The sequence below is a fragment of the Chroicocephalus ridibundus genome, chromosome 5 (genome assembly GCF_963924245.1).
Source record: "Chroicocephalus ridibundus chromosome 5, bChrRid1.1, whole genome shotgun sequence".
NCBI lineage: Eukaryota > Metazoa > Chordata > Aves > Charadriiformes > Laridae > Chroicocephalus > Chroicocephalus ridibundus.
In genome coordinates this window covers 61,943,483-61,968,450 of record NC_086288.1, presented here as the reverse complement: position 1 = coordinate 61,968,450, position 24,968 = coordinate 61,943,483, and the positions used below count along the sequence as shown (strand labels likewise).

Sequence of the window (24,968 nt, the reverse complement as noted above, 5' to 3'; positions counted from 1 at the left end):
AGGTTCTTTCATTTGGGCAAAATAGATTGAGAAAAACTTGAAATGGCACTAGTGAATGAATGTTCTTCATAAAATTAATAGTTCCATTCCTTGAATGGTCACATAAACTACACTGGAGACTATGTGGTTATCTCTTTAAAATTGAACATTTGGAAGGAGTCTTAATAGAGCTTCCTGAAGTTAAACTAATGCTATATGAAACTGTAGTGATCACGAAGTTAAGATTCTGAAGGTCAAAGCTGAATCATACTATCTGCTCTAGGCAGGGTTTGTTCCTTGATTATTTGGTTTTTTGTGCAGTACAGTGCATGTAGAATACTAGTGACAACTTTCTAGTGTTCTGGAAGAATAAATCACTTAATAAATTTAGTGAAAGGATCCTCTTTTTCCTATTGAAGTTGATTGCGAAAGCATTCAATCTGAAATCATGAAACTAATGCTGCAACAAGATTGTATTAGCAAATTACTTGAATGAAATTGTTTTTCAGTGATGAAGAAGTGATAGCTGTGTGTTTCATTAAATTTTCATTCATGTTTAAAACTGTGCACTTAAAAATGGGCAGTTTCTGGGTTTCTTGATAAGTGAATAACAGGTGCAGCATGTAGCTTTCATTGTGTTGAACTGACAAAGCCAAGTGTACCAGTGTCGAAGAGGAAGACACCCTAAATGTAGTAATGACTTTACTACAAGAAAAATTGCCATGCTGGAAAGGTATCAGCTGTAGGCAAAAGTAGGCATGAAATATGTAAGCAATGGATTCAGACCTATAAAGCCATTATGGTGTGTTTTGTTGTTTGTTGTATTTTTTGTTTTTTTTTTTTTTTTTTTAACAAAAGATCACTTTTCCTCTTTGTCTGCTATGACTGAAATGTTCTGGCTTCTGTGTTTTGGTTTTTATCTCCATAACAAATCTAGCAATGAGTTGAAAGTGTGTCTGTGTGTGTTGTAGATTTGTTTAAATGTTGTTTTAGTTTCAGTCTTAGTGATTGTGATATGTAAAGTAGGACCATGTGTTGCTGTGCCTCCACTATCTTACAAAATGTCTGCTTTCACAGACTCTCCTGTGGGAGCTGAACCTAGTTTTTCGAACTGCTGAGGAGAGAGAGCTAGCAGGAGGTCTGAATCATTTTAAAGGCTTTAATGGTCATAAAAACTAAGTGAGGTCCTTACAGTATTTGAATAAGTATCTTCTGAGCTTTAACTTTGTGAAAGAAAAGTAATATACTGGAAGTCTTGTGGCATCTTGCACCAGTAGTGATGGTAACAGCTAGTACTGATACAGCTTGATAGCTTAGCACTTTTTTGTCCTCTCAGATGTGCTAGGCAAGACCAGCTATTATTGTAAGAAGTCTTAAGATTAAAGATGATAAGATGATAACTAGTTACAGTTAATCAGAGTATTTCATTTATATTGTGGAGGAAGATGAAGATGACTTAAGAAGGAGCCTTTTTACTCCCCTTTCCTGTCTTATCCCTTTTTTCCAAAATGCGTTCTATTTTCTTTCAGGAGTCTTAAGCATTACTAGTTAGTACATATGCAATATAGACTTTTATAAATAGATAATATGTATATTTTAATATTCAAAATAACCTGCTTAAATTGATCTCTGAAATTCTTTGGTGTATCAAGTGGTTGATACTTAAAAACATTTTTAACGTAACCATTTCAGTAATTGCAAAATGGCAGTTACATACAATTTATTGTTTCATGTAGTTTAGCACTAATTTTCATTTGTTTGATTTCCAGGTAACTTTGATTTAGGCTTGAAAGATGTGGGGTAACTTCCTCAAGTTTTTTTCTTAAATTTCATGTGGTTTTACATTCATTAGTTGTGGATTTTAAGCAATGTGATTTTAACAGATGAGATCAGTACATACAGCAGAATCCACTGTATAAATAACTGTGATTTCCTTCTAACTTTGGAAAGTTCTGTACGATTCAAGTACAAGTTAAGTAAATTCAAGTACAAATAAATTGCTGGACCTTTGTGGACTTAAGCATGCTAACAGTACTGAGTTATTGGTATTGAAGTGTCCTAATAGAAATTGGTGGTTAAAATCAGGACCAAAACCTGCTCTTTAATTGGTATTTGAACATTATGGGTATGGATGTTTCTGTACATTAGTAGACCTGGAAAAAGCAGAGACTTTTTAGATAAGGTACACTCTGTAACACCAAGCTGAATGTAGATCAACTAGTCTTTTAACATGGGAGTGCTAGTTTAATTTACATATTTAATGACTTGCAATTTTTTTATGAAAATGTATTGTGCTTTTGTATCAGCACTTAATTGCATTTATGTTTGTGGCTTTTATCTCTGAACTAATCTGTGCAGGTTAGCTGTGAATGGAAGGTATATGGGATTTTTTTGGGGTTGGGGAGTTGTAAGTAGCACATCATTTCAGGGTGGAATACTGTAATTCCAAATAATTTTTTTTTTTTTTTCCCACCCCACTGAATTATTGCTTTCAATATATAGTAGTATTTGGGGAAGCTTAGACCTTAAGTCTGCTTAAGAAAAGACAAGCTGAGAGTAATAAGCAGCTGACTGGCAAAGCGATCAGCCAGGAAGAAGAGAAATCAGCAGGATTATCAATCTAGTCCAGCCACTGGCTTCATTGTAATTCTGAACAAATTGTTAGGGGTCTCTGAAATTCTAATTGCTAAACTGAAAACAATGACAGAATGCTCTGAAATTAATTAAGAGGTGAAAGGTAAGTAGTTCTTATGAAGTGCTGAATGGGTTTTGGGTTTTTTCTGAGGTAGCTGATTCAACTTGCTGCTAATATGTGTGTGATTTTGATGTGGTCACTACTGGGATGAGAGCTAATGGTACCTATACACTGTTACCCTGCATCTCTGGACATAAAATTTAAATGATGGCAAATCAAGCTTCAGAACTCGGGTATCACCTTTGCTTTAATTTTGGCATGAGACTTAACCTTCAGAAAGTTTATGGAAACTTAAGAATGTAATCTTAAAAATACGTAAAGATGTTTGAATATCTGGTAATTTAAACGACAAAGTTGAAATTAAATCTGTGTTGTTCAGGATTTTAGCTGAATGTATTGATAAATGCTTTATTCCAAACAAAGTAAAATAATATACTGTGCTGGTACAGTTACATAACCTTTTATTTTAATATTATTTAATCAGTTTGCCCTTTTTAGGCTTTTAAAAACAAAAAAAAAAAGTTTAAAAGCTGGAATTAACCAATGATGTTAAAGGGATCCAGTGTAATTTGTGGGGTTTTTTTTGTGTGGTTTTTTTTTTTTTTTTTTACCAGAGATGTGAGAAAAACTTTGAAGTAAAATATTTGCTCTTCTGTTTCTTTTTCTCAAAACTAACACTTGTTACAATGTTAATAGAGATGCAGGGGAACAGAAACAGTGGACAAAAATTGCTCTCATTTCAGTAGAAGCTCATCTAGATCTGGTTGATTTCAGATCATCCTGTAAAAGTGTTGGAGCACAGTTTTGGTAGTTATTGGTGAAGTGAAGGAAAGTGCTGAAAATTCTTGGTGCAGAAATAGAATCAGGTCAAAGAGGTTACATTTACTATTTTGTTTTCCAACAGGTGGTTGTGTCCACCAATATTGCTGAGACATCATTAACAATAGATGGTGTTGTGTTTGTGATTGATCCTGGCTTTGCAAAACAGAAGGTAAATACTATTTTGATTTCTCTTCCTTTGTAGTAGGAAAGACACTGGAATCTGGTTTGCTTAGGTAACTCTTCCCGTTGTAAACACTGCTAGGTCTTGTCCCAGTTGAAGTCTTGACCCTGGTTGTTTTATTTTTGTTTTGTTTTTAACTTACGGTGGGTTTACACTTAGTCTGCAATCTTTAGATGTCTAGAGCAGTCCAAAACAATGCAGCACAGAAGAATTCTATTTTCAAAAAAATTAAATGTGACTTTAAGAGTTAGGCCTGGAATATGAATTTGCTAGATACTCTAGGAAGTGTGGTTTTGTACTGTGTGTCTATGCTTGAGAATACTCAAGAAATCACGTGAAAGTAAATAAAAATGTTGCTAGAAGCCACCTGTTCTTCTAAGTCATGTTAACATAGAAAACTCCAGCACTAAAATGAGAAAAGAGAAATGATACCTAGGGTGTTGCTGTTTCTTGTCAGTACTGATCATGTACTGTTGCAGCCCTGAGGATTGTCCGCAAGCTTGTGTTGTGTTTTTTGGATCCTGAGGTGTTCAGAGGAACTGAAATAGCTTGCCTACAGTAGTCAACCCAATAACTGAAGAAAGAATGAAACACAAATCTCTTAACCTTCATTTAGTTTTTTCACTAACTATAACTGTCCTTATAACTTGGTTTCTTAGACTTTTCCTTTAAGGCTCATACACATTGTCAGCCTCTTAAACTTTTGCGAAATGAGAGATACAGCAGAATATAAATACAGTCACTACATCTTCATACGCAAGTTTCAGTCACCATTTAGACTGAGGCTTTTTCAAAAGTAGTTCTTATACTGGAAAAATACCTTCTGTAATAAGAAGTAGTTTTTGTACATGTTTTATACCTGTTCACACCAGGACGTTGTTAAAACAAGGACCAAAGAACATCTTGAACTGAAGGTACTATCTGACTATTGCATTGGGTTTTTTACAGTATATTCTTTTCCATGAGGCCTATTGAGTTGGCAAGACTGCTGTTTATGTATGACTGCAATGGAAATTTTACAGTAAATTCCAGCTTATATTTTGTACTGTGGCAGTCTGCATGTACCCTTGAAATAGTCTTGCTTTGTCATCGGTCTGATTTTTCACAGTTGCGTTCAAGCTTAATGTTAGATTTTTCTGACCTCTAGAACATTATTATTCAACCTTATAATTGTATCAAGACAGCTTTTTTTTTCCCATGGAATTATTTGAGCATCAAGAGTGTGTTTAGCACTCCATAGAACAAATTGGACACATTCCTTCTGCCATGAAAATCTTATCTAAAAATACACACATTTAAGGAGGACAGGGAGCCTGGCAGGAGTTGTTGTTAACAAATGAATAAAAAGTAAATGCTGTTCTCTAGGCAGTTGTATTTTTGAAGCTTTCTGTCGCTGATCCAAAGGCTTTTGCAGCCAATTTTTTTTTTCTCCTTTTAGATACATACAACTTGTGATTTCGTAGTCAGAAGCTGTGTTTGAAAATAAGTTTAAAGCAGTCTTTATGGTTTTTTAGATAGTTGTCTTATCCACAAGTGGTTTTCATTCTCTTCCTTCTTTCCTGCTCTGATTCCACTTTCAAATAGGTATACAATCCTCGTATCAGAGTGGAGTCTCTCTTGGTGACTGCGATTAGTAAAGCTTCCGCTCAACAGCGAGCTGGCCGAGCTGGTCGTACTAGACCAGGCAAGTGCTTCAGGCTTTATACGGAGAAGGCTTACAAAACTGAAATGCAGGTAAGATTACTTTTTTTAGATTGCATATGTAAGAACATCTGAAAGATAACAGGTAGTCGGGTGCCATGCTACCAGATGTAATCGGAATTTGAATGCTTGTGTAGTTCAACGTGTTTGGAAGAACAAGTGTCATGAATTTTTCTTTTTTTTTCCCCTCCCACCCAGGACAACACATACCCTGAAATTTTGAGGTCTAACTTAGGATCTGTAGTATTGCAGCTCAAGAAGCTTGGTATAGATGATTTGGTGCACTTTGATTTTATGGATCCTCCAGGTAGTATCTATTTTCTATTTTATCTTGTCTACTGTGTTATGTTTTGTCTTCTGAAATCTTTATTTTGGTAAATGTTTTATATAACAACATGAGATAAATTCTTATGTTTTTTTTCACTGTTTTTATTGTAATCTGTAAGGAATGTCTTCTACTTATCCTGAAATTTAGTGCTCCGTGTCTTATCAAAACAAGCTTTTTATGTTTCTGTCTGCATAGCAGCTTTTAATCAAAACAAGGAATCTACTGAGTGCCCCTTACCTGCAGAGGATAAGGCAAAATTACGGGCATTAGAAAATTTATTACTTGATGAGGGTTTTTTACTTATCACCTTGATTACACATTCTAATTGTACATCAGTTAACAACTGTATGTAAATAAAATTGGCTAGTGTTTTTAAAGCTGAATACACGTTTTTGGCTCAAACCATAAAGTTAATATGCCTCTCCCTTCTAAGTGTGTTAAATGTTCATATATACTTTAAAAATAACTGGGTTATATTGCTAATGAAAATAGATCAGCCATATATAAATACATCAAAGTTGGTTGTTTTTTCCCCCTAAAATAAAAAATACAATTTATAATCTTTAAGCTTTTAAATAGCTCTACAGAACAATTTCATTCTTTGTGCTGTGTAGCATGTACAATAGCTTAGCAGGAAGGCTTTTGGATTTCCTTTTATTTTTCTTTGTGGGTGTAATACACACTCACTGTGAGGAATGCAGAGTTAAGAGAATGTGCTTACAGGTTCAAATCTGTAAAAGACTGTAGATATCTAAAGTTTACATGGCTGAGATCTTAGGACTGCATGAATCTATTTTGTATGGAACAAGGGAAAACACATCAGTGGATTGGGTGGGATGTAGTATTACCATGATACGGAGTATTTCACAATGCCACTGCTGCCTGAATTTTGAAAAGCAGTAATCTTCAAATATTCAAGCTTTTGATCCAGTTAAAAGCTCTTCTAAATAAGTTATTTCTCCCTTACCCCCAGTTAATTCATGTCTAGATGTATGTAACTGAATTTGGTAATAATTTTGTGTTTGGAAGTCAGTTGAATGGAGAACAAAAAATAAGAGAGCTTACATTAGTCTGTGCTTCCTCATTTTTTGCTTATTCAAAGCAGTTTGATTAATGTGCCTCCCTAAATGTTTTTTTTTTTTTTTTTTCTTTCAGCTCCTGAAACTCTGATGAGAGCCTTAGAGCTTTTGAATTATCTGGCTGCTTTAAATGATGATGGAGACTTGACTGAGTTGGGATCCATGATGGCTGAATTTCCATTGGACCCACAACTGGCTAAAATGGTTATTGCAAGTTGTGACTACAACTGTTCTAATGAGGTCCTATCTATTACTGCCATGTTGTCAGGTAATAGCAGGGAAAGAGATACTAAACAAAATGCAGATCTTCAGTTTGGGGAAAATTTGCGTTTTCCACATCAAAAACATAAACAATATAAATATTTCTAATCAAATTAGATTTTTTTTTTAAACGTCATAATCAATCATTATGGGTGTACATAGAGACCTTGAAGCTAATGAATAGTAGCGTTAGGAGATGACATGCATAAAATAGTCAAACAGTTTGCTCCTAACTTTAGTTAAATGTGTATATATTTGAGTTGGGGATGGGGGCTGGGGTGGAAATCAGGGTAGTGAAAGAGAACTTTCTTTTTAGGCTCGTAGTCAGGACCAGAAATGTTGACTCAACCACTCAGTTTTTAAGGCAGTGAAATCTATTTTGTATTGTGCATTCTTTTGCACTTTGGTAAATCCCAGTATTTCCAAAAGGATTGCAGTATAATTTATACTAAATCATAAGCTCGTACATGAAATGATGATACGTTTTTAGTCATTAAGTGGCAAAGCTGAAGAACAGTTGTTTTAACTTTTAAAGGGAAGAAAGAAACTTTGGGGGAGGATGTATATTTATAAGAATTAATTTGTGTGCACAGCTGTACTTTGCTGCTGCGTTATGTGAATAGCACTGCATCGGAGCAGAGCTGCTTGTCGGGAGAGCTTGATGAGAGAAAAATGTTATCAAGCAAGCCTTGTATTTCGTTTCCCAGTTATGTAGAACTGGCTTCATTTTATAGTTAGTAGTCATAGGACAAGCAGCAAGATTCAGTCTGTTATGAAAATGGGGATGTTCTTACTCATAACTACGCTTTCATCTTTTGAGTGTGCTATTTTACCTGGCTCTTCACAATGCAGGTGTACTGGTTACATGCTTAACTCGGTTGAATAGAGAAAAAAAAAAATGTTTTGGCTAAGTGTAAAACCTGTTTTTTCAGTTTAGTCTTACAATATATTCATATGAAAGTTTTTAAGAACAAGCTAAAATGTTTGTTGCAGAGTTATGATTGTTCAGACTCAGAGCAGATGGGCAGGGCAGAATCGTAACAATTTTTTTCATTAAATGGTAGGCTTAATTGCGGAGGTGGTGGTAGGTTGGTGCCTGTCTTTCTCTTCCCTTCCCCCCTTTCCCCCCAATCTCTACTACAGAACAGTAAGTCTAGTATTTTTGTTTATGGTCTTCAACTGATTTGTCTTACTCCTTTTTCTATTTACCTTTTCCCAGACCAAGATACTTTTTTGTTTCGAGGCACAATTAATGTCATGATAAATAAGTTTTGGAAAAAAGAAAAAAAATAAAAGGGATTAATGTATGGGTTGTAACTAAAATTCTGCTCTTAAAAAACCCTCATAGTCCTAGTATTTGTAAGGACTATTTCACAAAGTAAGCACTTCTTTTTTTCAAGCCAGTGGCATGACTGTAAGTTATGGTGCCTTAAGTCCATATAAAGGTAAAGCTCTGGATAGAAATCCATGTATTAATAGTTCGGACTGAATGGAAAACTAGAAAAGAGCAGAGAACAGCATGGAATAAATAAATGAGCAGGCTAAATGATTGTACTTCATTTTATGAGCCATGGTGTCTTGCTGTGGGGTAGAAAGTGCTACTACTTATTCAAAACAGTGAGTTAAGCCAGTGATAGAATAACTTGAGATTTGCTTTTATTGGTCTGAGTTTGAAGTTAAAATACACTTTATATTATCTCTTTTTTTTGAAATGACCCAAAATACAGGGTGTTTATTTTGACCGTGCATTTCTATTTTCTTTAATGCATTGGTCTTTCTTGATTTCCTACTACGTGATTTTACTGTTGCAGTGTGTATTTTTTTTTCTCAAGTTCCGTCCAGTGTTCAACTCAACATATTTTTGAATGTAGTGTTTTGGGGCTTTTATGGGAATTTAAGAATAAAATTCAGTAAAACCACATAACACGCCATGAAAAGGCCCTCATCTGTTAGGGACAGATGAGATGCAAAGAGGTGTTCTCCTGAGATTGGTGGGCTTCAGTTATGAGAAAGCTAATGTAGTTGGAAAAAGATAAAAGATTTGTAGCATCTTACTTAGCATTAATTTTATTGAAATTTAACTACTTAAAAATTACATCCACTTAAAAACCAAAACTGATTTTTTTTTTCCTCTTGTAGATCTCTATAAAGTAAAGTTCTCTTTTAACTACCTTCAGCATCTTGTGAATTGGTATTGATATTACAAACCTATAAGAATGTTGACAGACCATGAATTAAGTTGGCTGCGATACTATTTGTGGTCTTCGGTAGTCTGTATTTGGAAAGGGAATATTAAAACACTATTTTTGGATTCAAGTCAGTCTGAGTCAGATTTATGTAAGAGAATATAATGATAAAGATCATCACATTGCAATTTTTTAATTTTTTTTTTATTTCAAGTAGTGCCAAAGGACGGTTTAACCTTCCACCACTACCGCTACCATCACAACATTTAGACTTATTAATACCGTCATTCACATGTTTGTGTATACCAGTGCTGATAACAATACCATCTGGGGAAGAGGACTTGACTTTACCAGTGCATTCTGTCTAGTAGCAGACTTGTGATAAAACTCGGGTTTATTTAGACTGTGCTAGTGCAGTACGTTTTCAGAACTATCTTCTTCACTCTCTCCATAGAGGCTTTCTGAGAAAGCAAATTTGCAAATAAAGTGTTTTGTTACATGGGGTACTAGCTCCTGGTAGAGCTATCAGCACTGGGTCTTGAACTAAGATCTGTTTAGCCTTACAGTATACATAGGCAATCTTGATGGCCTTCAGACTAGAGATTTTGATGCATTCATATAGTTCTATTAAAATAATCAGGTACTTTGTAGCTTTGAAACCCTCTTGTCTTACAGATGTGGTTAGGTGTTGATGTACCAAATCAAGGTAGTAAACAGTCCAAGATGCAGTTGGAGGCCATCCTGCCCTGCCCTATGCTCTGTGAACTGACCTAGCTAGGCCTTGTTCCTCTATCTGTGAATGCGTGACTCATCGATATGGGCGTTTGTGTTGGGCCCATACCAACCTTGTTTAGTCCCACAGTGTTTTGTTCGCCCCACGGAAGCAAAGAAAGCAGCAGATGAAGCCAAGATGAGGTTTGCCCACATAGATGGAGATCATTTGACGTTGCTGAATGTCTACCATGCTTTCAAACAAAGTAAGTGTTTACCTGTTCTAGCAAAATTACTTGTAATAATGCTCTGTGCTGCCAGCTTTCATTCCTGGGTTCCAAAGACAGTTGAAGTGATGGGGCTTGTTTTTTGAGACATTCTATTATAATCTTAATTTTGTGTTGTTTTTTTTTCTTTTCCCTAAAGTATGTAAAAGAGATGTTTAAGCACTGCTTTCCCTTTAGGGGGGAAACAAAAACAAAAAACTAGCTAAAAGATCATGTAATAAACTGAGTATGGAATCAAGCCAGGCTTTTAAATCAATGCTGGGTAACCTTGGACAGAAGGAAGTAAGCCTTCCTATAATTAAGAAATATTGGAAGTTTGTTATCTGACATTAATTATAGAAAAATCTGCATAATTGCTTAGTAATTTTTCAGGGAGAGCAGTGCAGAAAATACTCTGAATTTGGAGAAGGATATGTTCCTAGAACCAAAACCTTTCTAATCCTAACTTTTTAATATAGTTAGAAATTCTGTAATAAGGCCTTGGGATGGGTTGAGAGGCAAAGGCGTGATGCATCAACAAGAAGTAACTTAGAGCCATAGGATAGATTTATGTCGTTTACCTCATTTATGTGTATGGATTTGAGGGAAAATGTACTGTCTTCCTCAGCATAGCTGAAGTATATTTTAGCTTGAAAAAGATGGGAATGAACAGGTGAAGCTAGGACTTCTCTTGAAAAATGACTACATAAGTGGCAAACTTTTTTAACAGTGACTTATCCTGGTGATAAGTAAAAAGATTACTCTGAGCTGCCAACCAGGTTAAATTAGGTGCTCCAGTTGCATTTTCCTGTAAGCAAACAAAAAAGCAACAGTCTTTTACCCTGAGTAAAAAAACGCGCAACTCGGTGCCCCTTTCTGTTGCAGCTTTGATCGAGAAATTTTCCATTGAAATGTTCTAACACTCTATAATGTGGCAATCCAAAATAAGGGTATCTTCAGAGTAAGAGTCCAAACAAAAGTATTAAAAACTGCTTAAAACAATAGCTGAGAAGCTTCTACTAAATACTTGAGAACCGGAGACATCTGTTGCTTGTGTTTTCTGTTAGCTTTTTAGTTTAGGATCCAGTATGTCTTGCAGATCTTTTGTGCGTGCACGTTTCTGGAAGCTGCTGCTTTCATGCTGAGGCTACTGCGGGTTGGAATTATTTGTAGGATAACCTTTTGTTCAGTTCCACTGGGAAATTGAGTAGAATTTCTGGGATTCAGTATCAGAAGACAAAATGGTGCTCCTGTTTCTATCTAGAACAATATAAAACAGTTCTGGGTCCTCTAAAGCGCACAGTTCAAATGGCACAGAACATAACATGCTATGGTACTTCAATTATGATTCTACTGTACAGTGTACAAGAGCCTTAGCACTCATAATTTATTATAAATATGTTCTGTAAGATAAAGTGCAGAAGTAACTTAACCTTTCCTCTGATTACATAATCATCCTTTTTTTAAGTGGAAATTAAGAATAGTCTCTGTACAAGAGATACTTTAAGTCTTAAATTTTCTTATGGCTAGGTTTGTTGGATTATTAAACTGACAAATATTAGAGGAGAATCACTTTAAAAGTAACAGAATTGGTAGGGACATCTGGGTTTCTTGATGTTAAACATGCAGGGTTTTATCCTAACAGAATGGCCTAGGCTTGCTGTCTTAACAGACTTCTCATTAGAGCTATCAACAGTAGAAACAGTCACTTAAGAGTGCCGTTACTGACGCTGTATTTTACAGGTCCCTTACATTTACTCAAACTGCTGTGAGGTGCATCCCACTTCAATATTAGAGAAGTCTGTTTGTATAGCTCTTAACTGTTGTTACTTGAAGGCTTAATTTAAGGAGGATTTGGTTTCTCAAATACAACATAATTATGTACAGTCTTCTTGTGTGTTCACTGCACGCTACATTAAAGATTGTGCAGTGTTCTTTATGTTCAGTTATGTTTTATACTGCAGGTTTGGAAGACTTTTCTAGTTGCAGGATGTGTGTTGTTTTTTTTTTAACTGTGTGAAATTTATTGGTGTGGTATCTCAGCAAAACATCACTGATTGTGTGTATATTCTTCTGTTGGTGAGGGTAAAAAAGCTAATTTTCTCTTGCCCTGACCACAATGCTTTCTGAATAGAAAACAACTATTTATCTAATGCAAGAAATCAACTGATTAAACTAAGAGCTGTTGTCATTTATAAAAGTTTATGGATGTTTTTTCTGGTTCATCTGACTGATCAATTGGTTAGTTGCTGTTTTATTTACTTGTTCTAATTGGACGAAATAATCATTTTTGATTCATGTTTTTAATGTTGCAGATCATGAGTCGGTTCAGTGGTGTTATGACAACTTCATTAACTACAGGTCCCTGATGTCTGCAGACAATGTACGCCAACAGCTGTCACGAATCATGGATAGATTTAATTTGCCTCGTAGAAGCACAGACTTTACCAGCCGAGACTATTATATCAACATAAGAAAGGCATTAGTTACTGGGTATTTCATGCAGGTATGTGTGTGTTCCTGTAAGGAATGTAGTTCAGTGTTCATGTGACTTCTAATGTTAGTATCGTTGTTATAACTTATCAAAACTTTATGCATGTTACTTAAATTATATATGGCTAACTATATTACCACTTAGTCTTTGTCAGGTTGTTTGGTTATTACTCTAGTACATTCTTTAGTCAAATCTTATTTGGAAGAGAAGTTGTAGGTGATCTTACTAGTGTCAAAATACTGTTTCTGGCATAACCAGTCAGGAATTGACCACTAACTTCTGAATAGCCAAGGAAGTAACTTCATTACAACATTTCAAAGTAACTGCAGAACATGTAGTTTTTAAATTTATTTGTCATCTGATACAAGCAGAAGTATAGTTGTATATAAAGTATATGTAAACCTTACAGAAGGAGAATATTTTCTTTTGCATACTTTTTCCATGTTTATATTTCACTTTTAAATTATGTGAGTCACAAGTACTGGAGTACTGGCACAGGTCACTAATCTCAAGTATGCTGTTGGTAACTCCTTTACCTCTTGAAGCAGGATGGTGTGGCAGCCAGTCTCCACTGCTACCTCCTGGATGCTCTGCATTTCATGTTGAGCATGCTTCCAAGCTAGAATGCAGGCTGTGGCTTATTCTTTTGTTGTGTTTTTTTTTTTTTTTTTCTTTTTGTTATTTTTTGGCATAGTCTCTTTGTGCTATCTTTTTTCTCTTCAGCATTCATCCCTGGGGCTAGAAGAGACCCTCTGGCTCTTGTAGACCCAGGGGTACAGAACCTTTAGTGGGAGTGAATCTTCATCCTCATTGACTCTGGAATGTCGTGATAATGTTTTTCCCAGCAAACGTGTTCTGACACATCTCAGCAATGTCTCTGCTAGAGCCTAATATCTCACTTCTGGAGAGCACAACCTTGTTATCCTTAAGAGGCTGACCAGAGCCCAGGGCACTTCCTAATTTTTCACTTGAGCTGTGCTCCAGTGATATTTGAGCACAGAAACTTGCCAGTTGTAAAGGAAACCATTGATCAGTGCTGTGCAGCTTAGAATGGCAAGCAGCTTGACAGGCACGCACTTACCACATCCTGACTGGGGCACACACTTGGGTACCGTGTATATTTAAACTCCCCTCCAAGGGAACAGTGCCTTCCCCAGGGCTAAGGCAGCCAGCTAGTCTGTAGCGAAACGTGTTTCTGGATTTTCAGAATACAGGAATATCAATGCCAGCAACTGCATTTCACTGTAATGCAAGTGGAAGATTAAGGCTGTTGGCTGCTTTTAAATATTGAAACGGTTCTAAAGACTGGCTTGCTGTAACCCTTGCCGCAAGGCCAAGCACGCTAGTCGCTCTGTTCAGTCCTTGCTTTGGGGACGTTTTTTCTTCATCTTTCTTGGAGGACGCTTTAGTACACATTCCCACCTACACCTTTAACTCTGTTGGGCCCCAGCTGGCTGAGGCAGGTCTGATTGCCACAGTTGCGCTTTTGTTGGGCAGAGTACCCTATGGCTTCCTTCATTTGCCTGGACCTATAGGACGTCGTGCCCTTGGAAGTTTGTGTGCTGTCAGTTTGGTTAATGTTACTCAGCATGAAACTCTTCCTCTAAGAGATGTCTTCCTGCTGTGGATGTGGAACTGCACTGTTGGTGTAGATTGCTTTTTGGTCTCTACTGCTCAGGAATTGGAGATCTGACTTTGTATTTTTGCTGTGACTGGAGTAGTTGGCTCACAGAGATGAAAAGGAAAGCCTTTCCGTAAGTCTCGTCAGGCTTCCATGGTCAATAGGTTGTTTAGCACCCTGTCGCCCAAAATGCTGAATTGAACTTTTGGGCTGAATCAAGAGATAGTTATGGCAGGCCTGTTTGAAGGCATTTGGAGATGAAGCTGTTTCTCTTCTCCTTCTAATAGTTTCTCTTCTCCTTTGTTGTGTTTGAGTCAGTTTTGAGTTTCTTTCACTCTTTAACCTCCATGATAGTGTGATACCTGTTTCACCTTGACTCTGAACCTTCTCTCATGAATTCCGTGTTGCTTTGAGTCACTTTCAGTAGAAAACTTACAAATACTTATAAAAACTTATAAATACTCAAAAGAGATGTTAGTTACCAGTAGCTGAAGTGCTTAATGTAGTCTGTATGCACACTGTATTCTGTCGAAGCAGTTTTTCAGGCTCTGGCATTTGGGGACTCTTGTTCAGAAAACCTGAGTAATGAAATGCATACATCATTCTTTGTCTTCTTAGTACCGAACATACATGGAATTCCAAATCTGAGCACTTGCAAAGTGTATGCATGTAATGTAGATAGTCTCTGCATGGCAAGTGCTAAGGTCTATGGGCAATACATAGCAGAAGTTGATTTTTTCAAACTCTTTAAAAATGCAGTGTGAAGTGGAAAAAACTGTAGCAGCCACAGTTCTAAAATATTTCTCATTGACTGCATTGTTTTCTACTTTGCTAATTGCCTAGTGTCCTAAAAACAATCATAAAATTTTACAGTAGAAATTTCTGTACTAATAAAGACCTGTGGTTGGTCGATGTCAGTGCAGGCCTGTATTAACTATTGAAGTAGTACTAATTATGTAATTAGTAATAAGTACTGTGAATTTGCCTGCCTTCAGTTGTGTGTCAGTGACTGATAAATGTAGAATTTCTGCTGGTAACAAATCATCTTTTTACCCTTCATATTTAAATAAAAATTTGAATTCTAGTAAATCTGCCATAGACAATCAAAAGGGAATAGTAAAATAGTTTAAAACTGCCAACAGTTCTGTGTGTAGAAGAACTTCTGGAAGGATAGATGTTGACAAGAAGTGAAGTGTCTTATAATATCTTTGTGCTATGTCCCTGGTTTCTTCTAGTTTTTATAACGGAAGACTTCTTTGCTTTTTTCAGTGACTGTTTCTGTATGACCCATTAGAATATGTGAAGTATATATAAAATAGAGCAAGAGTGATGCTTGCAAAATCACTAAGAAACTGCTCATTGAAAATAAAATACGTCAGAGAAATACTGATTTCTCACTACTTTAGTGCTAGACGTATCCTGTCTTAAGAAGTGAGAGGGACTGGAAAATTGTACAACTTAAACACAATTGGAATTTGGCATAGGTATAGATGATTATTTGCTCAACAGAAGTAGAAAAAACTAAGCTTATCACTTGTAAAGTGTTAATAGATGTGTAGCTGAAATAACTGTATGGTAAAGACTAAGCAAAAATTATTATACTACAGGAAGTTAGCTAAGGAAACTGTTGAATTGGAAAAGCCAAGCAAATGCCAAACTATCTTAAAGATGGGTCATTTTCCTCAGCAATTTTTTTTTGAGACTGATATTACCAGTTGTCCTGAACTGAGGTTTTTATCATTGTATTTCCACTCTACTAGTGAAGGCAGAACAAGAATTGGTAGTTGAAAATTTAAGTCAGAATGTAAAGGTGGAAAATACTACAGTATGTGGTAGAGCCACCACTGTCTTGTGGTGTCTTTTTTGGAAGATGTGGCTTGGTCAAACACAGCATATATGACGGTCACTGCAGAGGATGAAATTAAATGGCCTGTGCTATACAGGAAGTTAGATGTCAGATGATTAGACTACTAATTAAAATCTCATTGTTGCTGCTACGCAGTCTTTGATTTGTGTATAGAATAATACATATGTTGAAGTCTTTACAGAATCGGGCTCCTACAAGAATACGATGGTAATAAAATAAACCTATGACACGAAGGTCGTCACCAGTGCATTTAATGGTATTCGTTTTGCCTTTTAGGAATGCAGAAGAACAGTTTAAAACTTTGTAATAGCTTCAGAAACCATTGCGTGCTCTGCAAGCAGAAATTGCAGAAACCCAAGCAACTGACACTGCTCTTTTGGTGCATGCTAGCATTCTTTTTTCTAAAAGACAGACAAGAAAGAATAATTTCTCTCAACTGTCTGTCAAGACTAGCATGACAGAATTTGTAGCCTTAAATCTATAAAAAGGTTGGATCTTGTGATACTGGTCCTGCTTTTGCCCTTTTATAAGTGCATTTGTATGTAGTGTCTGACACGCGTGACTAAAGACCCCTGGTTGGGGCCTCCAGGTTCAATTATGTGATAGATAATAAATAAGCACAAGCACACTTAAAATTTCAGAGGAGGGTGTGTCATTCTTAATAAAATTGTGACATCTTTGAAACCTCTATTACTAGAACTTAAACTAAACCCTTTTCCTATGGTGGCATGTGCTATAGTGGCCACTGTTCCCATGTGAGTTTGTCTCTAAATTATGATTATAATTGTCTCTAAATCATCAGCAGGTGGGCTTTGGTGGTCTGCAGAGTAACCTGTGGCAGAGATGCATGGGCTGGCTTGGCTCTTCCTGATCCTTTTAGTCATGTCTGTGTAGCTCCTTATGTTGTGTAGTCAATAGTGTTAATAGCTTTTTCCTCCATTTGCAGCCCCCTTCTTTGTTCAGGTAGCCTAACTCACAAATGTTTTATACTGATACATGACAGATTCCTTGATCTCAAGGTTAAAGTGTGTTTCCTAGTATCTTGCTTACTACCATTACTCACTGAAAAATGAACCTGTTTCATAGATGTGCTTTGTATGATTCTGTGATTTCTCCGGAAGCTCATGCTTTTTTGCTCTGAAAAACATGACAGATCACAGAGTGGTTGAGTTGGAAGGGTCCTCTGGAGGACATCTGGCCCTGCCACCACGACGTTGTATTTCACAGGCACTGGAATTGGTTGTATGCCAGGGGTTCAAAGGAGCATAAGTGTATATGCTGCCTCCCGTGTGTCCCTCTTCACTCCCTTATGTCAGCCTTGGTGCTTGCCTGTGCCCATTGTAAATTCTTTGAGCACAGTGATCTGGCAGGCCGCTTACACCAACAGAGACGAAGCAGATTTGGCTGTGTCAGCTCTGCTGAAACTGCTTGGGCCAGGAGGGAGCAGGAAAACCTAGTAGCTGACTGTTAGCTCATTGCTGCTTGCTGTGGAGCCATTGCTTCTCTGTGCATATTTTGTGATAGAGTGTTGCCATTACTGAACCTGAAATTCTTTACCAGTCTGTTTGCTAAGAAGCATAGAAACCTCAAAATAGGATAAGTAGCTGGATGTTAGCTCAGGTTCTGCCATGTGTTATAGGAAGAACAGAAACAGATAAAGCATCCAAATATTTTTGTATGCATGCTTTACTTTTGATCTGAAAAATGAAATTGATTTAAAAAAAACAACCCCACCACCAAAATATCCTTTGAAAAAACAAAAGAAACCAAAACAAACATAATCCCGCAGCAACATATGTGGTGTGGTTGTGCAAGGTCTGTGACAGATGAGTGTCTAGTCTAGTCTGGTTTGCAGCTATACTGCTATTTAATTTTGTAAATGTTGGATTGAGTTGGATGAAATTAAGCCTAAATCATTACAGACAACACACCGTTAATCTCCACTTTAAAAAGCCTCTGTTGGCTCCCCAGACTTGAAATAAAGTAGTAGTGTAATCTCTAAAATCTTGGGTGAAAGGATTTGCAGACTGTTGAAATACTTTGTTCTACTCCTAAAACATGTTCTGGATATTAACGTCATAAAATATAAAAGGGAAGCCCACTCAAAATAAGTGATTTGTTACTGAAGAGGTATTCTGAAAATGTGAGGTAGCTATTGCTTTAGAAGTCCTGGGATTTTAATCTAATAGATGGAATTGATCTTTGACTAGGCAAAAAAAAAAAAGAAAAATATAAAGGTGAGATATACCTAGGAATGAAAAAAAAAAAACAACCCCAAAACAAACCAACAAGGAAGTATGTAGTGTATAATAAAGGAAAGCGGCTAACGATGATGTGATTAAAAATGTGTCTTTCAGACATTGTCCATCCTGCTTAATCTTTTTTGCAGTATTTTTCTGTGTGTATATATTTGTAATGAAATAAGTACTGAGGTCATCTTGAATTACCAGTATCAAAAGGTTAATTTTAGTTACCTGTTCTGTTAGATTACCTGTTCTTATAGACGGTATCCTTCTAAGGATAACTGTCTGCTTTACCAAATCTTAATGAGGTAGATATCAGAGCATCTCAGTGAGGTAGGCATTATTCCCTTTCATAGAGCAAGAAGCTTGGTCAGAGAGAGGTTAATTGATTTTTACCAAGGTCACAGCAGAAGCGTGTTGCTGAACCTACATTTTCCAGCTCTGAAGCTCGTGCTGTAACAAGACTGTTCTTATTTCTGACATACTAAACTTCCCGTTCTTACTGGACCGACATATTTTTTTTCCAGGCCTGCTATGTGAGAGGATTTGGAGAATAATATGTGCATTGGTAAAATTACTGCTGAAACACTGCACTAATACAAACTTGAGAGGATGATAATGTTGTGGCTTACCGGTCTCACAGTAGCTACTGCAGTGAAGTGCTTGAAGCAGGTGTCTGTAGTAGACCACAGTTGACTTTGTTGATGTTACAAACCTGTCCAATAGATATTCCCTTCCAGTACCTTCTGTTTGCATTGCTTTTGTTCTAATAATGATTCTTCTCTTTGGGGTGACAACTATTTTTATATGTCTCTGGAATTGTATATTGGAATATACATTTACCATGGCAGTTAGCAAAACATCTGGCATCTTGATTGTGTCTATAAAAAAACCTGAATAGTTGAAGTGGCCAAGTCATGTACCAAATTTAGATGAGGTTTGAAAGTTGGGATTGTATATTTTGCATAAAACACTTAACAGTCAGCTTAAAAGTGCTTAATTTAAAAATTGCTTGTGGTAATGAAATAATGTCTTTTTACTTAGGTGGCACATTTGGAACGAACAGGGCATTACTTAACAGTAAAAGATAACCAGGTGGTGCAGTTGCATCCCTCCACTGTTCTTGATCATAAACCGGAATGGGTGCTCTATAATGAGTTTGTCCTTACAACAAAGAATTACATCCGGACATGTACAGACATCAAGCCAGAATGGTAAGCCAAAAGTCTTAACACTGTTGTGACCTACTGTAAAGCTCTTGTTTCTCTTTTTCCTTTTTTAAATTGAGATGATTCCTTTCACTTCTCCTGAAGCTAATATTACTGCAATGGTTCGGGCGACGGCAATGGCACGGACTTGAGGTCTTGTAGACAACTAAAGGTTTTCTTTGTGGGTACTTGTTTCTGTTTGTGGGAGTTGCGTGTAAAACTGGGATGCCCAGGCTCTGTATGCAGTGCGCAGAGAAGATCCATGACTTATAACCAGTTGCTTTAGTAAGCCTGTTGGGAAGGAGCAGCTTGGAGATGCTAGGCTTGGGGGTATGTCCTAGCACCCACTCGTGTAGCTAAGTTAAGAGATACTGGTAGATCCCTCTGTTCTCAAGCTCTCTTGGCAGTAGGTGTCTGTAACTTTTTTGAAGGATCTGAACAGGGACTCAGTGCTTTCTTAAAATATGAAGGAAAGAGGTGGTAATACTGGTACAACCTGCTATGTTTTAACATTTATTAGTCAGTAGAGTGCAGATCAAGGAGGTTAGAGGCCTGATCCTCAGCAGACAAGCAGAGATCTGCATCGTCTTGCCCATCTTTAAGGTTGTACTTAGACTGCTAAGTTGTAAGCTCTGGGGATGTGGGAGGCTCTTTGACTGTTGTTGAAACTGTGTTGTTATGCAGAAAGAGTTTAGAGATTCGTAAGCCAGAAAACATAGCATGTGTACATTATCCATAGTATTCTAATGGAAAATATGTGTTTGAATCCTTCCTCAGAAATCTTCTGAACAAGCTGTGTATTGCCTAAAGCAGGATCCTAGGGCCTTGGTGTGTTTTTGAGCTTCAAACAGCTAAGGCTGAACTGTACTCCTGCACAAACTGATTTTTAGGTGGGCTTCTGTGGCTTGTGGTCTTTGACATTAAGCAGCAGGTCTGACTGTGGGCTGCTGTGGCGTGTCCTGAAGCAGCAGTGCGGGTCCGTCAGGGACGTGGGGTTGAATGGGAGCGTCTCCCTAGACTAGTGAGGACTCTCTTGCTTTGGACTTGGGCGCTTGCACAGGATGGGACTGAGATGTAAATGTGCGCGTGTGTGTAAACTTTCATTAATCTTAGAATCTCAGAATGAGCTGAAAATAAGGGATAATCCTTTTTTCCCTAAGTTGCAGAATTTCTGTAGGATGCATCTTAAAGTTTGAGTATTAGTAACAAACTTCTCCTTTTTTGACAGGCTGGTGAAAATTGCCCCTCAATATTATGACATGAGCAATTTTCCACAGTGTGAAGCAAAGAGACAGTTGGATCGCATCATTGCCAAACTTCAGTCCAAGGAATACTCACAGTACTGAATTTATGCTTTGAACTGAAGTTATTCAGAGGACAGCTTTAAGAGATGAAAGGATTCAAAGTTCAAGTTGTGCTCTTCACTTTGGTTCAATAATGGCCTTTTATTTGAAAGCTTTTTAATTTTTCTTTACAGTAAATATTCCATTCTGATTTCATAAATTAAACATTTATGCCTCCCTTTTGTGTTGACACTGTAGCTCATACTGGAAAAGCTGATCAATGTTTTGCAGTTTATTGAAAGTAGTTCTATATATAACAATGTTATAAGCATTTCTTTAGAAATGGTTGAAAATGCTTCTAAAAATGTGATTATCGACCATGGTATGCATGATCGTTGTAATTGTTGACATTCCTTTTAGAAGTTGTGAAATGTTACAACTTGTGCTTATGTAGACACAATCTTCGGCTTCAGTACAAAGGTACTGACTTCAATAAAGTCTATTTATACTAATTTTGTGCCACAGTATGTCAGTATTTCTATTGTTTTGATCAAAACATGAGAAGCCATTTAGTCTCCCGTTTAAACTGCTGTTTATTGACATGGCAGTAGTTTAATATTTTAATATTAAAAGTGCGGATGCTTAAGCAGCACAATTATGGTGACACCAGTATAATACATACAATGTCGATCCCTTGCAAAGTTGTTTGAATTATGTAGGAAGTTGTTTTAAAAATGAAATGCATGCAGAATTTTTTTGGAGAATGCTTTCTTCAAACATACTCCTAGATATTTCTTGCACAGAACTGTAGTAATATGTCCTGTAAAGTGAAGTGTCTGTGGCCAGTTAGAAATTACCCTGCTGGGCAATGTTCAGGTGCAGCGTAAGATCAACACAAATAATGCCATAAGTGACACTGTAGGTAAAATTACACTGCACCATTGTAGTTTTGTAGTGATTTTTAGTGAAATATGACTTGACAGCATTGTCAGTTTGGGAAAGCTAATCCCATGTGGAATTTATACTAAGATTTGATCAGCGGGCTGGAGCACCTCTTCTGCAAGGACAGGCTGAGAGCATTGGGGTGGTTCAGCCTGGAGAAGAGGAGGCTCTGGGGAGACCTTATTGTGGCCTTTCAGTGCTTAAAAGGGGGCCTACGGGAGAGATGGAGTGAGGCTTTTTCCCAGGGCCTGCAGTAACAGGACAAGGGGCAGTGGTTTTAAACTGGCAGCGGGTAGGTTTAGATTGGACACGAAGAAATTTTTTTGCCACAAGGGTGGAAAGACACTGGAACAGGCTGCCCAGAGAAGCTGTGGATGCCCCATCCTTGGAAGTGTTCAAGGCCAGGCTGGATGGGGCTTTGAGCAGCCTGGTCCAGTGGGAGGTGTCCCTGCCCAGGGCAGGGGGTTGGAACTAGACGATCTTTAAGGTCCCTTCCAACCCAAGCTATTCTATGATGTTTTGATTTCATGTATTTGGTCAGATTTGAGTTTTTCCTCTCCCTGGAATACGCTGAGATTTGGTTCCTCTGGTAAAGAGAAGCTGGAGCAGCACTGGCTGAAACAGGCTCCCCCAGAAGGGGAGCTGTGTGCTGCCGTGCTGTAAGGCTGAAGCAAAAATAGGTTATGCTTGGAGAGCTGGCAGCTATCCTCAGTTAGACTAATCCTAAGCACTGATGTTTGGGGTATCCTATTTAAATTGTAGCAGTTGGCTACAAAATTATTTGGAATCAAGTAATTTGAGGATTCTTGCCCAATTTCAACTTCTTTTTTTTTTCTGAACTGACATTTGTATGATGGGGAGTGGAGAAGTTTTGAGAATTATTTTTTTTTTTTTTATGTTGGCAATGAAAACAGTATTGTGAAGGAAAAATGTCTGAAAGTGGAAATTTGAGTGAATTTAGAATAAATAGTGGGACTTGTGAGTCTGCCCCAAGTTTGATGAGCAAGTGAGGGAGCGGGGGATCTCCCCCACTTCAGGCAGGGTGGGATGGGTCTGGACTCTTCTGCCCTGTGAAAGAGTTTTGAGTAGGAGGGAGGGAGGTTGACTCTTCATAAAATGTTGAACTGGATTACGTTTTCTGATTGCAGTTAGAATTAAAGCAGAGGGATCCTGAACAACTTTAAGCAATTTGATTTCAAACTAGTATTCACAAACACACAAATGTTTGTTCTACAAACTCCTGCTCTAGGATAACCGCGGTTCAGTCTGCAGGGCTTCACCTGGCTTGCTGATCCTCCTTCTGGGGGGCAGAGGGGGCTACTTTGTGCAGTGCTGAAAAATGGCTGCTCCCCAGGTAAGAATTTCTCTAGTGTTTGTGTGCAGCCTTCAGCTAAATGGTGTAGAACCACCTTCTGTACGACTTTTCTTCGGTATGGCAAGGTCCACGAAGGCAGCCAATTCCCAGCGTGAAATCCCTTGAGGACCCCAGAACCAGCTGGCAGAAGCTGCAGTAGTGTTGGTGCTTGCGAATGGGGGAGCAGATGGCTACGGCTGTGAGTGGAACTTGACATGGGAGAGACTTTGGCCTGGTTTGCTTTTTTTTTTTTCCTGTTTTTTTTTAATTGTCATAGCCACAAACTCAGCTTGGGCTGTGACAGCCAACCTGGGATCTTTCACTCTCCTCTTGTCTTTGCCACCAGGAATGCAAATACTACAGGCCAAATTAATGTCCTCTGACAGCTGTGCAACCCTGCCATCTTCCAATTAAGTCTGTGACACCTGTGCAGTCCACCTAAATAAAGGCACTGGGGTGCACCGGTGTCACTGGCTTAATTGGAAGGCTGTCGGGTGTCCCAGCTGTCATCAGGGACAGGGCAGGCCCAGCGTCCTCTCCCTGCCCTGGCAGTGGGAATGTGAGCTATGGGAAGCGGCTCGGCTGTTGGGATCTCACTGGGATCTGGGAGACAGTGCTATGAGGAGGTACTGAAGCTCAAACATCTGGGGAATCTAGTGGATTGGATACTTGGGTGACATTTGTAGATGTCGTCATGGAAAAGCGCTTCTCTTGCTGAGATCTGACAAGCAAATACTTGCAAATGCTTGCAATACTTCAGTTTAGGAGTGAAGTGTTTTCACCTGCCGGGCTGTGTGTGCTAAATACACGGCTGTCCCTTCTCCGGTGATCCTGTAGTGGGGCATGGCCCTGGGGCTGGGGCATCTTCATGCAGCATCCTGCAGTCGCTCTTCTGCTGCACGAGGCTGGTTTCTAACAGCTGAGGGTATTTAGGGGTTTGGGGCAGTAACATACAGACTTATTTTAGTCACTCTGGATACCTCAGAGTTACTGCAAATTTAACTTTTTTTTTTAATGTGATTTTAGAGCCATATAAAAGTGGGAAGGGAGCAAGTTACCTAAGAAGTAACTGGCCATCTGAAGGAGCGGTGAAAGGCAGAGTGTGGCTTCTCAGAGAAAGGCGTTTTCTAGGCCCTAAAGGGAAACTGTATCAGGAGCCCCCTTCTTAACTACAGTTATCTCAGGGACACAACAGGTGTGTGCAGAATAACTTGGTTTCGAGAATAGCCCTAGCTTTTTGTAAAGTTAAATGTTGAAAGGTAAAAACTCATGCCCGTTTTTCTGGTGCAAAAACTGTCAAAAAAGGTTGCCTGGAGAAACAAAAAGACCATGAAGGAGGTGTAGGAATGATGCCACTTTACCTATGAGCATATGAAGGTCACTGCCTCCTTCTTGCGACGGTTAAAAACACCTGCAGTCCTGCTCAGCACCGGAGCTTTGGTTTTGTCTGCTTATACTGCAGTAAATGGGGGAAAAAGTTGGAAATTCCAAACTACAAGAGTTTGCTCATGTTAAATGGAAATTCAGCTTACCATGGGGTGGTTTTTTTTTTTTTTTTCTCCTGCTGGGCTGGGGAGTGAGGGATCCCGAATAAAGTCCATCAGCTGCCCCGACAGCAGCTGTAGCTCTTGGCTCTTCTGCTGCCTCCCTCCTGCTGCTTCAGAGCCTTTAAACTGCTACCTGGCGTGTGAGCACATGTATTTCCAAGTACTGAGGGCTTGCTCCCATAGGATTAGTTGGTTATCGG

The 24,968-nt window shown here is 38.0% G+C and overlaps 1 protein-coding gene across 1 annotated transcript in view; it reads left to right on the top strand.

The window, feature by feature from the left end:
• The window catches only part of DHX15 (DEAH-box helicase 15), a 47,560-nt gene extending 26,123 nt beyond the window's left edge, over nt 1-21,437 (top strand). Inside the window, exons 7-14 of the mRNA XM_063335281.1 lie at nt 3,579-3,665; nt 5,262-5,411; nt 5,577-5,685; nt 6,862-7,053; nt 10,087-10,209; nt 12,525-12,715; nt 19,479-19,648; nt 20,871-21,437. Of these exons, the coding sequence (XP_063191351.1) occupies nt 3,579-3,665; nt 5,262-5,411; nt 5,577-5,685; nt 6,862-7,053; nt 10,087-10,209; nt 12,525-12,715; nt 19,479-19,648; nt 20,871-20,988 (1,140 nt within the window). The 3' untranslated portion in view covers nt 20,989-21,437. The remainder of the gene's footprint in view (nt 1-3,578; nt 3,666-5,261; nt 5,412-5,576; nt 5,686-6,861; nt 7,054-10,086; nt 10,210-12,524; nt 12,716-19,478; nt 19,649-20,870) is intronic.
• The last annotated feature ends 3,531 nt before the right edge of the window (nt 21,438-24,968 follow it).